The sequence below is a fragment of the Plecotus auritus genome (genome assembly GCF_963455305.1).
Source record: "Plecotus auritus genome assembly, chromosome: 5".
NCBI classification, from domain to species: Eukaryota; Metazoa; Chordata; class Mammalia; order Chiroptera; family Vespertilionidae; genus Plecotus; species Plecotus auritus.
This window is the reverse complement of record NC_137776.1, coordinates 14,295,004-14,311,227: the sequence shown is the minus strand read 5'-3', so window position 1 is coordinate 14,311,227 and position 16,224 is coordinate 14,295,004. Positions and strand designations below refer to the sequence as shown.

Here is a 16,224-nt window from a genome sequence, read left to right as displayed (position 1 = left end):
CAATTTAGGGAGAATTTTTCTGTGAAAGTTTTCCTGGGAATTACAGTAGAATAATCAAAATACTTCAGTGGTGAAACGTGTTAAATGTTGCTTCTGATGGAAGAGGTTAGGAATGTTTTTAAGGAATGCAGAATAATTGAAACTTGTTTACTGCACATCTTACAACACTTGATATAACATCTAGGTTATGAGGTACTTCATAGATGACTTAAACATTTTTTTATATCTAAAAGCAGGTAGGAGTGTATTTTAATTTTTTGGTACAATTTATATCTAAGATTATTTTTAATAGGATGTTTAGTTATGTTATAAAAGTTGTATTCATTGTAGAATATATGTCTAAGCTAAAAATAGCAAGAAAAACTCACTATGACCCCACTACTCAGAAATAACTATATTTATTTTTAACATTTTGGCCAATCACTCAAGGATATATACATATATTATTTATTTTAACAAAAACAGATTATTCAGTTACTATGGGTTTTTTGTTTGTTTGCTTTTTATAGCTGTTGAAATGTAATTCATATGCCATGAAATTTACCGATAAAGTGTACAATTGAATGCATTTTAATACACATTGTTGTGTGGCTCTTTTTCTTAATTACAGTATATATTTACTTTACATATTTTTCCAGAGTCTTTAATGCTTTTCTATAACATATTTAATGGTTGCATACTGGCACATTGTTTAATCATACCTAGGAATACTTATTAAAAGCATTTAGCTAATAAAGGGCTTATCCTCTGAATTTGTTGGTTGATCTCATAAAATTTACACATAGTTGCATAACTTTATGTAGCCTTTTTTTTTTTTTGTTCCTGAAAATGTGAAACAGAGTTTTACTATGTGCTTTCTTAAAGTTGTATTATCAAAATTCAACTTCTCTTAATATCTTTCAGATTCAATTAGCAGAGCCTCACAGACAATGGCCAAATGTGTTAAAGCTGTCACAGAGGGTGCCCAGGCAGTAGAGGAACCATCCATATGCTGAAACATCTACCAGTTTTGCTACAGATACTTAATGGACAATTATGTTGGAGTGATCTCTTAGAGGTTTATCTCTTTAAAAAATAATCTGAATGATGTAATATTTAAGATTCTATCATTCTTATTTGAAAACTATTGCAATCATCAAAGAACTTTGAGCTTCCAAGAATGTTTATGTATTGTGTGTAAACATTAAATAGTTTAAAAACATGTACACAGATTCTTTTTCATGTAAAAGCATTGATATTGATAGTCTTTGTGACGAATACAAAGAAAATCCTTAAAATATGAATTTTTGTTTATCTTTATAGGTCATTTATGTTTGTAAATGGGTAAAAGAAGCAAAGCTTTCATTAGGACCCCTTTTTTAATTTGTTTTGTTTTTTGTGTGTTTTTTGTTGTTGTTGTTAATCCTCACCTGAGGATATTTTTTCCATTTATTTTTAGAGAGAGGGAGGGAGGGAGGGGGGGGGAGGGAAGGAGGAATAAAGATGTAAGAGAGACACATCAATTGGTTGCCTCTGCACGAGCCCCAACTGGGGCCAGAATCGAACTTGCAACCCAGGTTTGTGCCCTTGACCGAGAATCAAACCCGTAACCCTTCAGTGCGTAGGCTGACACTCTAACCACTGAGCAACACTGGCCAGGGCAGGACTCCCTTTTTTATTGTTAAAATAAAGATTGAAGCATTCTGTCAGGGTGGGTACATAGGAAAAATAATCATATACTGTATATATCCTGGAAAATTATAATAATGATAGCTAGTGATTATTCAACATTTTCTGTGTGCTAAGTAACCACTAAGCTTACGTGTATTTTCTTGTCCTTGCTCTGACCCTATGAGGTAGTATTATCTCATTTTACAGGTGAAGAAACTGAAGCCTAGGTATATTAGGTAGCTTGCTCAAAGCCACAGCAAAAAAGTCAGACTAAGTCTCTGACTCCAAAATGTATTGTTCTTAACTGCTACACATAATTCCCTGCCATTGATGCATATTCTAAGAATTGGTATTGAGGAGTTTAATGGGTAACACATTTTTCTGTATTCTCTTTAACTTGTTTATGTAATGTCATGGTGGTTATGTGACATTTTTCTTTGGATAATAGATTACACGTACATACACCCACTGGGAATGAGGGAGGTCTTGAGATCTATAATGTGGGTCCTCATTGATGTTTCATATTCATTATATTAGCACCATGTATAGTATTAAGTCAAATAAACTTCCAGTAATAGAAAACAAACTAATAGCTTATTTTAATTGTCAAAACAAAAAGTAAAAATTTTACAGCTAATCTTGGAGGTAATCTAAAGCTATATTAAATTTCAAAACTCATGTTCAGAATCCTTTTGTTTTGTAATCATTATTCCTTTCTGCTTTCCTGATATAAACTCAATTCCATTGATTGTTAAGGGAAAGTCATGTCTAATGTAAGCTCCAGGTTGTATCTTTTTTCAGGAAAAGCATTTCTTTACTAAAGCTCAGAGTAATTAAGTAACTTGTTCAAGGTCAACCCATTCTATGAAATACTGCTACTGCAGTATCTCACCAGAGTTGTGAAAATTAATTATACAGAATTCTGCTTATTCTGATGGAATTTTTACCAATCATTGTAAGATTATTGTTTGTTGGATTCTAACCCTTAAAAGAGAACAAAACATAAAATGGTGCTATCCGAAGAGGAAAAACTATATGCTAGTGATAGAAAAGGTAGTGAAGGAGTTAGAGCTATTGATGTGCATGACGAGTGGATTCTTTTGCCAACATAAAGCTTTGGCTAATATAAACTGTTAGCCTTCTGCTGCCCAAACAAATTACCCCACCACTATTCAAGCTCCCAAGGAGAGAGGAACTAAAGTTAACATTTAAATGTTAAAATTGTCATTCTTGACTACTGTTAAAATGTCATTAGCAAAGTCATTACAGACCCATTACCAATGGTGTGGCTAAAAATTACGATTCATGCGGAAATTAATGCTATACATAAATATGACAAACTATTTTTTAGGACACTTTATAAGGCTGATCCTCTCTCAGTATGGCTAGACTTTATGTTTGTGATTGACTCAACTTTTGGAAACAAGTAGGTGTGAAAAAAATATAAGGATCTGTTGGAACAAAAAATAGTGTATATACATACATATATAGTGACATTTTATAAAAATATGAAGATAGCTGATAATTCCCTAATAATTTTTAATAACCAGTATTTCAAAGTATCTTAACAATTGCATAGTACTCTAATTAGTTTGCTTATTTAATTTAACCCAAGAGATAAAAATGTTAATGAGAAAACTGACTAGACTTAGGGTCCATATTTTAAGAAAACAAGGATCTCAGAAACAAATACTCATGGCTTAATGTGTTTTCTTGTGGTTTTATACCACTAAAAAATTTTGAAGATTAAAATAGAGACTTACCTATGACTGATTTTCAAAATTTTCGACATAGTATTTTTTAAATAACTTAAACTGAAAAGTAATACCTTGGTATTGAAAAATATGGCAAATGTATGGTCTAGGATTAGTGATTAGTTTATAATGTTTAATTTGAAATTGGTATGTAGAGAGATCAGAAGATAACATTAATTCTTAAAAGCATGTAATTTTGGATCTGAAAAGGACTGTAGAAAAAATCTAGTCTTACACATGTATTTTATAATTGAGAAAATGGAGGCCAGAGAGAATAAGGGTCAAATTGGAGGTAGGTTTTGTGGTTTGAACCAGCTCCTCTGATTTCTCAAAGCCTTAAATTCAACTCTGACATTTATTAAACATTTGCAGAGTGTCTACTGTGTGTCAGGTATGATATTAAGTACTAGGACTACAAAAAGAAATGCAGTTAAGTTTGTGCCTCAGGAAGCTAATAAAAGGTATGTAAACATCAATTACACTAATGTCGTAACAGTTTAATACAGGTATGTACATAATTCAGTGTTGGCCATGGCTGGACCTGACAAAAGTTTTAAATTTACTGATACTCAGTGTTAGCCATTATTTAGAGAGACACATAGTCATACACTAATATCCATCAAAATTTTAAATGTGCATTTTTTAGACCCAGGAATTCTACTTCCCAGGAATTAATCCTAAAGTTACATCAGCATGAGTTTGCAAAGACACATGGATAAGAATGTACATTTGCATCTTTTGTTAGATAAATAAAAAATTTAAATGTCTATCAATGGGAGACTGCTTAACGTATTTTTAGTATAATAATAAAATATGCCAATGTTTAGAAGAATGACCCAGATCTTTACATGGTGATATGAAAAGGGCTCTAAGATATATTAAGAACATTAAATATATAGTACTATTTGTATGTATGTATATTATGTATATGTGAAGTATCTCAGCTGATAAATAAAAATAGTGAATACCTCTGGGTTCTTCAACTAATAGGAAAGCATAAAAAAAAAGAATTTTATACATGTATCACTTACATACTTGAAATTTTTTATAAGAATATTGCTTTCAGGGGGGGTGAGAGATGAACCAAATGACTTTGTATGCATGCACATAAGCATAACTCATTGACACAGTAGGGGGGTGAGGGCACGTGGGGGGGGAATTAAAAAAATATTGCTTTCATAATTTTTAAAAACTTTTAAATGAAGACCATGTAGCAAAACAAAACTGAAAAAGGCAGGATACAAAATTGTGTGCATGCTATGCGTGGTAGGCAGCCTCTAAGCCTGCCCCCATGTCCCTGCTGGCTGGGATTCCATCCTTAGTAACCCTTCTTGAGTGTGAGCTGGTCTTACTGATTTCATTTAGGGATGTTCCTGCTGAAATTAGGTTTTAAAAAGACTGTGGCTTCTGTCTCGGACTCTGATTCTCTCCTCTCAGATCACCAACTGCCATGTTGTGAGGACACTTAGGCAGCCTGAGGAGGAAGGTCCTGTGGTAAGGAAGAGCCCTGTCAGCAGCGAAGTGAGTGAACAGATCCCGTGAGTTGAGATGACTGAAGCCTCGGCCAGCAGCTTACCTGCAAGCCTGTCCATTTCTGAATTCTTCACACACAGAAGCTGTAAGATGATAAATGTTGGTTTTAGCCGCTACGTTTTGGGTTATTCACTAATAGACAACTAATATGTTGTAATTATAACAAAAGCATAGGACAGGATGACCCATATCCAATGACTGCTACATGTGGGAGGATAAAGGCCATTGAGACCCAATGGGGAACAGTTCTAAAGGGCTGTTTTAGCTCCTGAGTTCTCTGTGGGGTTGGCTGAGGCTGTCATTGGGTCTGCGTTACAAGCCAGCTTTCCCCTTGGCCACTCCTGCTTTCTTCCCCTCCCTTTAGGTGTTGATCCCTGGGAAACTCCTTTTAAATATTCTGAACTCTAAACTCTGCTGAGTCTGCTGCCTGGGGAACCTAATCTGTGACAGCCAAATGCAATGTCTGTGGATCCTAGGTAGCTGCTCCAGTTGTCACTGTCTCGGCCGAAAGAAGTGGGAGAGGGAGAGGAAGTGTACCACTTAATGTTTTATTGACTTGACTTGGAAATTGCATCATTTCCACTCACATCCCACAGGCAAGACTTATTCCCCTGCAAGAGAGGAGGCTAGGAAATATAGCCTCTAACTAGCCAGCCATCTACCTAAAACACACAGATTCTAAAAGAAGGTGTTTTATAGTTATCTTTTGTTGTGTAACAAACAACCCCAAAACTTAGTGGTGTAAAACAACAACCGTTTTATTCATGAGGTTCCACGGGTTCAAAATACAGAAAGCACAGCAGAGATGTTTGGGGATGAGTAATAGCTGAGGACCGGAGCAACTATGGGTGGAGGACTCTGTCTCCAGATAGCATCTTCGCTCACATGTTTGGTTCCTGAGCCGGAATGTTGGGAAGACAGGTTCAGATGGAATTATCTTCCAGACCATTTACTTGTGGCCTATTCAGTATAACAGTCTCAGGACAGTTGTATTGACTGGGTAGTTTAGGGCTTCAGGAACAAGAGATTCCTAGAGCCCTAACCAGTTTGGCTCAGTGGATAGAGCATCAGCCTGCGGACTCAAGGGTCCCAGGTTCAATTCCGGTCAAGGGCATGTACCTTGGTTGCGGGCACATCCCCAGTAGGGGGTGTGCAGGAGGCAGATGATTGATGTTTCTCTCTCATCGATGTTTCTAACTCTCTATCCCTCTCCCTTCCTCTCTGTAAAAAATCAATAAAATATATATTAAAAAAGAAAAGATTCCTAGAGACCTAGGAGGATGCTAAAGGCTTTTTATGACTGAACCTTGGAAGTGACATAAATAGCACCACTTCCTCTGTACTTCATTGGTCAAGCCAATCTCAGAGCCCACCCATATTCAAGGGGAGGAAACACACATCCCACCTTTTGATGGGAGGAGGGTCAAAGAATTAAACCTTCACAAGGGTAGATATTGGGGGACAATTACTTCCTGCTAGAGGCCCTCTGTGATATGTACTGCAGTAATGAAGAGGAAGATACAGAGAAAATAAAATAGACCATAACTATAAAATTAATAGTTAATCTATAACTATTTTCTGATTACTTACCACATAACCCAACTCTCTTGCTTTTATATCCAATATAGAATTGGTTAACTCCCCTATCATATATAGATAGAGCTAGGCCCTGGCTAGGTAGCTCAGTTAGACCATCGTCTGATACACCAAGGTTATGGATTCAATCCCCAGTCAGGGCTAATACAAAAATCAACCAATGAATATGCATAAATAAGTGGAACAACAAATTGATGTTTCTCTCTCCTAAAAAAAAAAAAAGCTTTGAGGCCCTTCCCTTTGTCTCAAATTCTTTAAGCTTCTAAATATAGCTCAAGGACTTGGCACATTGGAACTGAAATGCTCTTCGTGGGAGTAAGGCTATTTATAGGAGGAAATTAAATTAGTCTTTGTTAGGTTGCTTATAGATTATCCATCTTGGGTTGCTATAGGTGGGTAAGTACTAGGTCCAAATGAAGTAGTCGTCTTCATGTAACATATTTAGTATCACAGTTTGATTACAGTAGTGAAGCCCAATGTCTTCTATTCCACTTTCACTTTACAGGATTTACCATCTTCTTCAGCAGGACAAGTAACCTCCCTGCCAGATAGTATACTATACATTATTAATATAAATTATTTTCTAAATTAAAAAAAAATGTGATAAGTCACAAGATCAAAGTAGGACAGGAAACTGAACCTATTGAGGTCTTTACATTCTTCCACGATTCTTGGATTTTCCTCATGTTCCTAGGGGTAAGGTGACCTTGGCATATTGTTCTAGAACAGAAGCATTTACTTTGCTGCTGGGAAATCCTGGGATAACTTTGGAAGTCTAAAAGGAGCAGTTAAGCATGACTAAATTCCATTAACCTCAACTTTCCCTGCCAAGAGGAATAAAGGCCAAAATTTTTTTGCCTGTTTTTTTTCTTCTAAGACTGGAAGCAACCAGGTTTTTTTATTTTTATTATTGTTATTTTTTTAATCCTCACCTATTTTTTCATTGATTTTCAGAGAGTGGAAGAGAGAGGGAAAGACAGACAGAAATATCAGTGTGAGAGAAACACATCGATTGGTTGCCTCCTGCATTTGCCCTGACCAGGATCCTGCAACCGAGGTACATGCCCTTGACCAGAATCGAACCCGGGACCCTTTGGTCTGCAGGCCCATGCTCTGTCTACTGAGCCAAACTGGCTAGGGCGCAACCAGGTTTTTATCTGAGGTGTAGCATTGCAGGTATAAAGTTAATAATAGAATATATGCTTCCCCATAGTTCCCAAAACCCAAACTTTAATTCCCATAAAGCATGAAGTGGATGTTTACTGTTTGCTTAGTAGAAGGAACCAAACAGCTACACCCTTTCATGGGATGGGGCTTGTTTTGTACCTGCAAACCTGGAGAGAGTGAGGAGGTATATCCCTGGGGCACAGCATTCCCTTGGGAAATTAGAATATTCGCAAAACTCCTGTGTGTACCCATACTCTGACCTCTGACCTCTCCTTGTTTATCCTACACTTTACTAGCTACCTGTGTGTGTCTATCTGTCTTCAAACCTTTTGTTCCTTTTGATGGGATGTGTTCCTTACTCCTTTCGCTCTATATTTCTATGGTTTGCCTCTAATGTTCTGTCATTTTCCTTTCACATCATTCCCATCCTATATAATAAAGAGCTAATATGCAAATGGTCGTCATGCCCTCGTGCCGGGACTTGGGGACCTGAGGCCACGCCCCCCACCCCGGCTCCAGGGGACCTGAGGCTGCGCCCCCCACCATACAGGGCTTGATGGGGGTGGGGCTGGCCAGATCTGGGTTTTGTGCGATTTCAAGGCATACATGAGTGGGTGGGGACTTGACTCTGGGTCCTGAGGCATGCCCCAGACTTTGACAGGAGGGAGATTTTCATATACATTTTACTAATTTTCTTTCATCTCTGACACTTCTATTATAGAGAAAGGGCAAATAGCAATATTAAAATATTTCCTCTAATTCCCTTTTAATGTGCACGAATTTCATGCACCGGGCCACAGTGTATACATAAGGTATATTTTCAACAGGTTCAAGTTTGTCATTGTCATCTCATGTATTCTGCACCTTTCCTTCATTGTGACTCAGTTTATAAAATATATTGCCCTTTGATAAAACTGGAGTGATTTTCATCCAAATCTAGAATATTAGGACAAATAACTTGAAAGGGAGTAATTTTAGGAAAGTGTGGTACCCTGTAGAAATCTATTGATTGCCAGAAAAGATACCTAATCATTTTTAATATTTGAGTCTTGAGAATCCATCTTATTCCACTGTGATCTTTTTTGTTGGAATTGTTTCTTCTGTTCATGTTTTGTGGTTTAATTCATTAAGTCCCTGTGCAAGAAAAGCAATTTTCAGAAGGAAAATGAAAAACTGCCCTAAAGGGGGGCAGAAAACTTGATGCTAAGTGAGCCACCAAACAGACTATTAGGAGCGTCTATGCTTCTAATACAGTGACCTGTTATTTTCCTTAATGCTTTGCCCAACGTGCTCTTAAATTTTAACATTCTGATGTTAACTGGAATTAGGCCTGATTCTCAAGGTTGAGTAGACAAGCCAACTGCTCACCTCTGGGAATAACAGTTAATTTTTCTCAGGCACCAAGCTACTGATTAGGGCACTGGGCAAGGAATTTTCCTAAATTGGCCTGACTGCCCAGGAAGAGGTCATTCCTTTTCCCGCATGAGCGCCTCCCTCCCAGAGAGCAGGGCTGACTCACCCTCTGACTCAGCATGATTACACACAATAAACGGTGGAGAAATTATTGTCTCTGCTAGAGTTTCTGGTGTAGTAAGGCATATCTATGCAGTTAGTGACCAAAAAGATGCCAAACCTCAATTTCCTATCGGGCCCATAATTCTTTCCCTGGTCCCTTTTCTCCCCTGAACCCACCACCAAACATACATCAAAAGTATTGGCTACTCTTTTTCTCTCCTCACAGTTCATGTTGCTCCAGAGCTCAAAAAAAGGTGTGTGTATTTAAATTTAAATTTAGCTCCTCTCTAGCTAAGTTTTTTTCTTGGGCATTGGAGGGAGACAAACTGAGGTGGCATCCGGTTAAGTAGAGTACACAGAGCTCTCTTTTCAAAATAGTTGCCTAGTATTCTATTGTGTGCCTCTACCAAAAGGTATCCTATCCCCCTTAAAAATAATAATTACTAAAATGTATTGCGCATATACAATAGATTAGGCACTGTTCAAAATATGATCACAAGCCAATGATGTAGACCCTGTTTTTAGCTCCACTTTACAGATGGGTAACTAAAAGCACAGTGAGATAATTTGTCCATAATCACACATCTAGTGAACTGTGGAGGTGGAATTTTAATCCGGGCAATTCTTAACCATGTGCTGTACTGCTTCCCTATTGGTGGGATATTTAGGGCCTTCTCTAGATTTTTTTTTTTTTACTCTTATAGATAATGCAATAATAAATATCCTTGTACATAAATATTTGCATACTTTTCTGAGTATATCTGTAAGGGCAAATTCCTTGAAATGACATTGTAGGGTCAGAGAGCAGCACATTTTTCTTGGAACAGAAAAGTTTCTTCAAATTTATCATTTGTTTTGAGGAGGTAGCACTTTATCAGAGGCAACAAACTATCCTTTTGATATATTTAAAATTTTACTAGCAAAACTACTAGAAAACCATCTTAGTCCTTTACCAGGTGAATAATTATCCAAGTGCCCTTTCCTCATGTCATTTCTGTTATTTGATTAGGAGTAGACAGGTAAACTGGAAGCAAAAGGGACCTGGGTCATGATAGTCCAGTGGTTGATTTAAATGATTGGGGCTTTTTTTTTTTCATCTGCAAAGTGCAGACATTAAATATTATCCACTTGATTTACCACCAGTGGCTTTATAGGCACAAATATGAATGTATATACATTATTCATATATTTCATTAAGAATACATATATGGCCCTGGCTGGTGTGGCTCAGTTGGTTGAGTGTTACTCCATGCACCGAAAAGTTGTAGGTTCAATTATTGGTCAGGGCGCATGCCCAGGTTGTGGGTTTGATTTCCAGTTGGGGTGTGTACAGGAGGCAACCAATCAATGTTTCTCTCATCAATGTTTCTCTTCCTCTCTCTCTCTCTCTAGTCTTAGTACACTTTCAGCAGGTAGGCTCATTATAATATTTTATGAATAAATTAATGAACAAAGTTTTCAAGGCCACTCATTAATTTTATAAAGCTAAGACTATTGTCCGCTCTGAAAAAAGGAAAATAATTTTTAGCATTTTGTCTTGCCCCTAAGTATTTATACAAGGGGCCTAGTGCATGAATTCATGCACCTTGAAAGGAACTGTGAGCTGCAAGGCTGCAGTGGGCACAGGGGTGGGTCTTTGCCCATCCTCCGTGCCCCCACCTGGCACCTCCTGCTGCAGCCCCTAGTCCCCTGCCTGCCAGCAGCCCTGTTCCCACTGCTGCCGCTCCCACCCGCTGACAACGCGGAGCAATTGGGGTCAGTGCCAGCAGCAGGTGTGAGCGGGACCGGCCCTATCAGCGAGTGCTAGTGGCGGCTGCTACCTCAATCACCCCTCAGGAGCACGGAGAGGTGGAGAAGCCCTCAGGGGCGATCGGGGCCAGCAGGTGTGAGTGCCGGGCAGGACCACAGCACGTGGGAGCAAAGAATTTTCAGTAACCACCAGAGGTTCACCCTGATGACAGCGACCAGCACCCTGCCTTGGTCTGGCACCCCTGCTCACCTGCTCCACCATCCCACCGCGGCCAACACCTGCCATGTTCCGCACACGCCCCCTGGTGGTCAGTGCACATCATAGCGACTGGTTGTTCCGCCATTCGGTCTATTTGCATATTAGCCTTTTATTATATAGGATATTTATTACTGTATCTTCCTTAGAACTATGTTTATACCATAGTTTAAAGGTCTTAAAATTTGATCTCAGACAAGTTAATAACCAAATCATCCAGAGCAAAGAATCTAAGGTTATTTAGTTGGTCAAATGTTGAGTAACTGCTTCCCTATAAATTTGGAAAATACAGAAATGTAGAAAAATAAACTATTTATTGACTAGAAAACCTTTTCTAATGCTATAGGGGGTTGGCAAAAGTAGGTTTACAGTTGTTCATTTAGAAAAAGTCATGCAGGTTTGATTATTATAATAGTTTTATTAACTGTTTTCCATATTCATAACTGTAAACCTACTTTTGCCAAACCCTGTATGATTTATTGGTGATTCAGAACACTATCTCCTATTCTTTTTTTTTTTTTAATATATTTTATTGATTTTTTACAGAGAGGAAGGAAGAGTGATAGTCAGAAACATTGATGAGAGAGAAACATCGATCAGCTGCCTCTTGCACACCCCCTACTGGGGATGTGCCCGCAACCAAGTTACATGCCCTTGACCGGAATCGAACCTGGGACCTTTCCGCAGGCTGATGCTCTATCTACTAAGCCAAACCGGTTTTGGCACTATCTCCTATTCTTTAAAGTTATTGATAAACAGCCTTATTTATGAAAATCATTTCTAAGTGATTAACAATTCAGTAGAAATCAGTCACATGTAGTCATTTGTGTGCTGACAAAACTTTCAAATTATAATATAAACTTATTTTGAATATACTTGTATTTTATTGGACTATATAAATCACATTTCTATTTTATCCCCAACTTTCAATTACCTTGAATAATGTTCCTTCTTGTTGAGTGTATCCATATTTCAGACTTGTACAAATGTGGACATAAATTGAATTCATTTTTCCTCTTTCTAACTTATCTAGATTCATATATTATTTTTTCTAAAATATATTTTATTGGTATTTTATAGAGAGGAAGGGAGAGGGACAGAGAGCTAGAAACATCGATGAGAGAGAAACATTGATCAGCTGCCTCCTGCACACCTCCCACTGGGGATGTGCCCGCAACCAAGGTACATGCCCTTGACCGGAATCGAATCCGGGACCCCTCAGTCCGCAGGCAGACGCTCTATCCACTGAGCCAAACCGGTTTCGGCTAGATTCATATATTTTTTAAACGGCATTGAGAAATATCTATAAACTTCAAACATGAAAATAACTTAGACTTGGATGTCTTGGAATAGAAAAAGTTACTTTTCCTTTTTTTTTTAAATATATGTTATTGATTTTTTACAGAGAGGAAGGAAGAGGGATAGAGAGTTAGAAACATCGATCAGCTGCCTCTTGCACACCTCCTACTGGGGATGTGCCTGCAACCAAGTTACATGCCCTTGACCGGAATCGATACTTTTCCTTTTTTTAAAAATATTTTTTTTATTGATTTCAGAGAGGAAGGGAGAGAGAGAGATGGAAGCTTCAAAGATGAGAGAGAATCATCGATTGGCTGCCTCCTGCATGCCCCCTACTATGGATCGAGCCCGCAATCCGAGCATGTGCCTGGACCGGGAATCAAACCGTGATCTCCTGGTTCATTGGTACCACTGAGCAACACCGGCTTGGCAACTTATTTATATGAAACATGTAAGCACTCAAATGTACAAATAAAGCAAACATAAAAAACATTTTTTGTGATTAGTTATGACTAAATATATTTTCAAGAATTTGTCACTAGGCAGCCTGAATTTATTTACCCAAGAGTTTCCTTCCAGAATTTTTCTAAGAACTGGAAAAATAATACCGTTTTAGTCTGTTTGGGCTGCTATAACAAAATGCCAGGTGGCTTATAAACTGCAGAAATTTATTTTTCACAGTTACGGGGTTTCAAGATCGTGGTGCCAGCATAGTCCAGTCCTGGTGAAGGCCCTCTTCTGGATTGTAGATGGTCATCTTTTGCTGTGTCTTCTCCTGGTGGAAGGACCAGGGATCTCTGTAGGATCTCTTTCATAAAAACACTAATCCCATAAAAAAACAAAAACAAAAAAAAAACACTAATTCCATTCATGACAGCTCCACCCTTATGACTTAAGCACCTCCCAGAAACACCACCTCCTAATACAATTACAATGGACATTAGGACTTACATGTATGAATTTTGACAGGACACAAACTTTCAAATCACAGCAAATATGTAATTGACAGCAGTCCTCAATTTTGGGAAAATAATTGTCCATGGCAAAACAGATGCTAGTAGAATAGTTCAACCTTGTCCTGAATAATTGTGCTGAGAGCTACATTCCCCAAGTTGTGCCATCAGAATTAAAGAGATGATTTCACTAATGGCAATGGTGAACTTGAGTCTGCAATGTCGTGGGCTCTAGTTAATGTATGTGCAATCAAAAGGACTTTGAACCTTGGCTGGATGGCTCAGATGATTGGAGTGTTGTCCTGTACACCATAGGGTTGCAGGATCATATATTTTTTAAATTCCCTGTCAGGGCACATACCTAGGTTGCAGGTTTGATCTCCAGTTAAGGTGCATATGGAAGGCAACCGATGGATGTTTCTCACATAGATGTTTCTCATTATCTCCCTTCCTCTCTCTAAAAAAGAAAATCATTAAAAACGTATCCTTGGCCGAAACCGGTTTGGCTCAGTGGATAGAGCGTTGGCCTGCGGACTGAAGGGTCCCGGATTCGATTCCGGTCAAGGGCATGTACCTTGGTTGCGGGCACATCCCCAGTAGGGGGTGTGCAGGAGGCAGCTGATGGATGGTTCTCTCTCATTGATGTTTCTAACTCTCTATCCCTCTCCCTTCCTCTCTGTAAAAAATAAAAAAAATATATTTAAAAAAAAAAAAAAAAACGTATCCTTGGGTGAGAATTTTTTTAAAAAAGACGTTTATTTACTAATCTGTGCAGTATTTAGGCTGTTTGTAAAAGTTCTGTTCACGGTATCAATCCATTGAGACTGTAGTTTTCAGCTATATTCCAAAGTTGGGAAAAATGATCAAGTTATGAACGATTTGGGGAAATCATTATATCCAGCTATTTACTGAGTGTCAACACTGTGTGACATTGTACACACTGATTTGTGTGTTAAGGGAGAAAGCTCTGGAATCAGTTCTCCAGACATAACCTAACTACCACTTACCAGCTATATCAGGGGTCCTCAAACTTTTTAAACAGGGCGCCAGTTCACTGTCCCTCGGACCGTTGGAGGGCCGGACTATAGTTTAAAAAAAAAAAACTATGAACAAATTCCTATGCGCGCTGCAGGCCCGGGACGAGTCGGCTGCTAAGCAGGACAGGCAGTGGCACCCGGTGGGCCGGATAAATGTCCTCAGCGGGCCGCATGTTTGAGGACCCCTGAACTATATCATCTCTATTAGTGTTACCTATTGAAATGGGGATGATGATGATAGTTAACACCTGCTTCATCCTATCTAATAAAGAGGGAATATGCTAATTGACCCTCATGCCACTGCAAAGATGGCGGTGCCCACAGCCAATAAGGAGGGAATATGCTAATTGACTGTCACACCCTCAAAGATGGCGGCACCCACAGCCACAAGGTGGCGGCACCCAGTCCCCTCAGCCCCACTGGGGCAGCAGGCACACACCTGCCTCCGGAGTCCCGCAGTCCCCTCAGCCCCCCCAGCTGCGCAGGGCTGGCCTGAGGTGCAGGCAAACCTCAGATGTCGGCTGCCCAGCTGCCCAGGGCCGGCCAAGGCTTGTGCTGCCTGCAGTGGCAGCAGCAGAGGTGGGATGGGGCATCGCCTCCCCTGATCGCCGGTCACCTTCCACCCCTGAGGGCTCCTGGACTGTGAGAGGGGGCAGGCCGGGCTGAGGGACCCCCCCTCTAGTGCATGAATTTTCATGCACCAGGCCTCTATATGTGTGTGTGTGTGTATGTGTATATATATATATATATATATGTATATATATATATATATATATATATATAGGCAGTGACCATGATGACCAAAATGACTGTTTGGTCACGCAGTTCTAGCATAGATGCATAGACACAGGTAAAGTCTATGAGTGAACTAAGAATGAACAAGACAAATGATTGCCTTCACGGAGCTCGCACTGTAAGAAGGTTAGGTCAGGGATGAGAATTCAAAATTGCCACCAGCACAGACCTGAGGTGGTGCTTATCAGAGTGGCCAGAGATACACCCGGTAGTGGACTGGGGCGTGACTGAAGGGCTGGTGCCGACGTGAAGGCGGGGCCATTCTGGGTTTCCCAGAGGATCCAATGGCTGCCTAGGAGGCGGAGCTTTTGACTCTCACTGGCATAGAGACCGACCAATCAGAACCTAATCTGGGTGAACTGCGAAGGCAGAACCTAAGGTGGGGGCTAGGGAGGGGTTTCAAGGGCAACAGCTGTTTGGTGTAAGGTGTAAGAAAGCAGTTCAGCCCTGACCGGTTTGGCTCAGTGGATAGAGCGTCAGCCTGCAGACTGAGAGGTCACAGGTTTGATTCCGGTCAAGGGCATGTGCCTTGGTTGCGGGCGCATCCCCAGTGGGGGGTGTGCAGGAGGCAGCTGATCGATGTTTCTCTCTCATCGATGTTTCTGGCTCTCTATCCCTCTCTCTTCCTCTCTGTGAAAAATCAATATATTAAAAAAAAAAAAAAAAAAGAAAGCAGTTCAATTTTTCAGTAACCAGTTTGACAGTACAGTGCATATGGCTGGCTATCAGTCCAGATATAGGGGTTATGTATTTTTGTCTGCCAAGAGCATCTCCTCCTGCTGAAAAAGACTCCCTCCCCCATTTAAGCAATCCTATCCTATATAATTTATCTATACTAGTAAAAGGGTAATATGCTAATTAGACCAGCTCAACTGGTCATCTTCTGGACGTCCGACTTCCGGACAAAGCCATGGTGGTAG

The 16,224-nt window shown here is 39.5% G+C and overlaps 1 protein-coding gene across 1 annotated transcript in view; it reads left to right on the top strand.

Moving 5' to 3' along the window:
- NDUFS1 (NADH:ubiquinone oxidoreductase core subunit S1) overlaps positions 1-2,335 on the top strand; it is a 28,983-nt gene extending 26,648 nt beyond the window's left edge. Inside the window, exon 19 of the mRNA XM_080667580.1 lies at positions 904-2,335. Within this exon, the coding sequence (XP_080523706.1) occupies positions 904-995 (92 nt within the window). The 3' untranslated portion in view covers positions 996-2,335. The remainder of the gene's footprint in view (positions 1-903) is intronic.
- Positions 2,336-16,224: the final 13,889 nt, after the last annotated feature.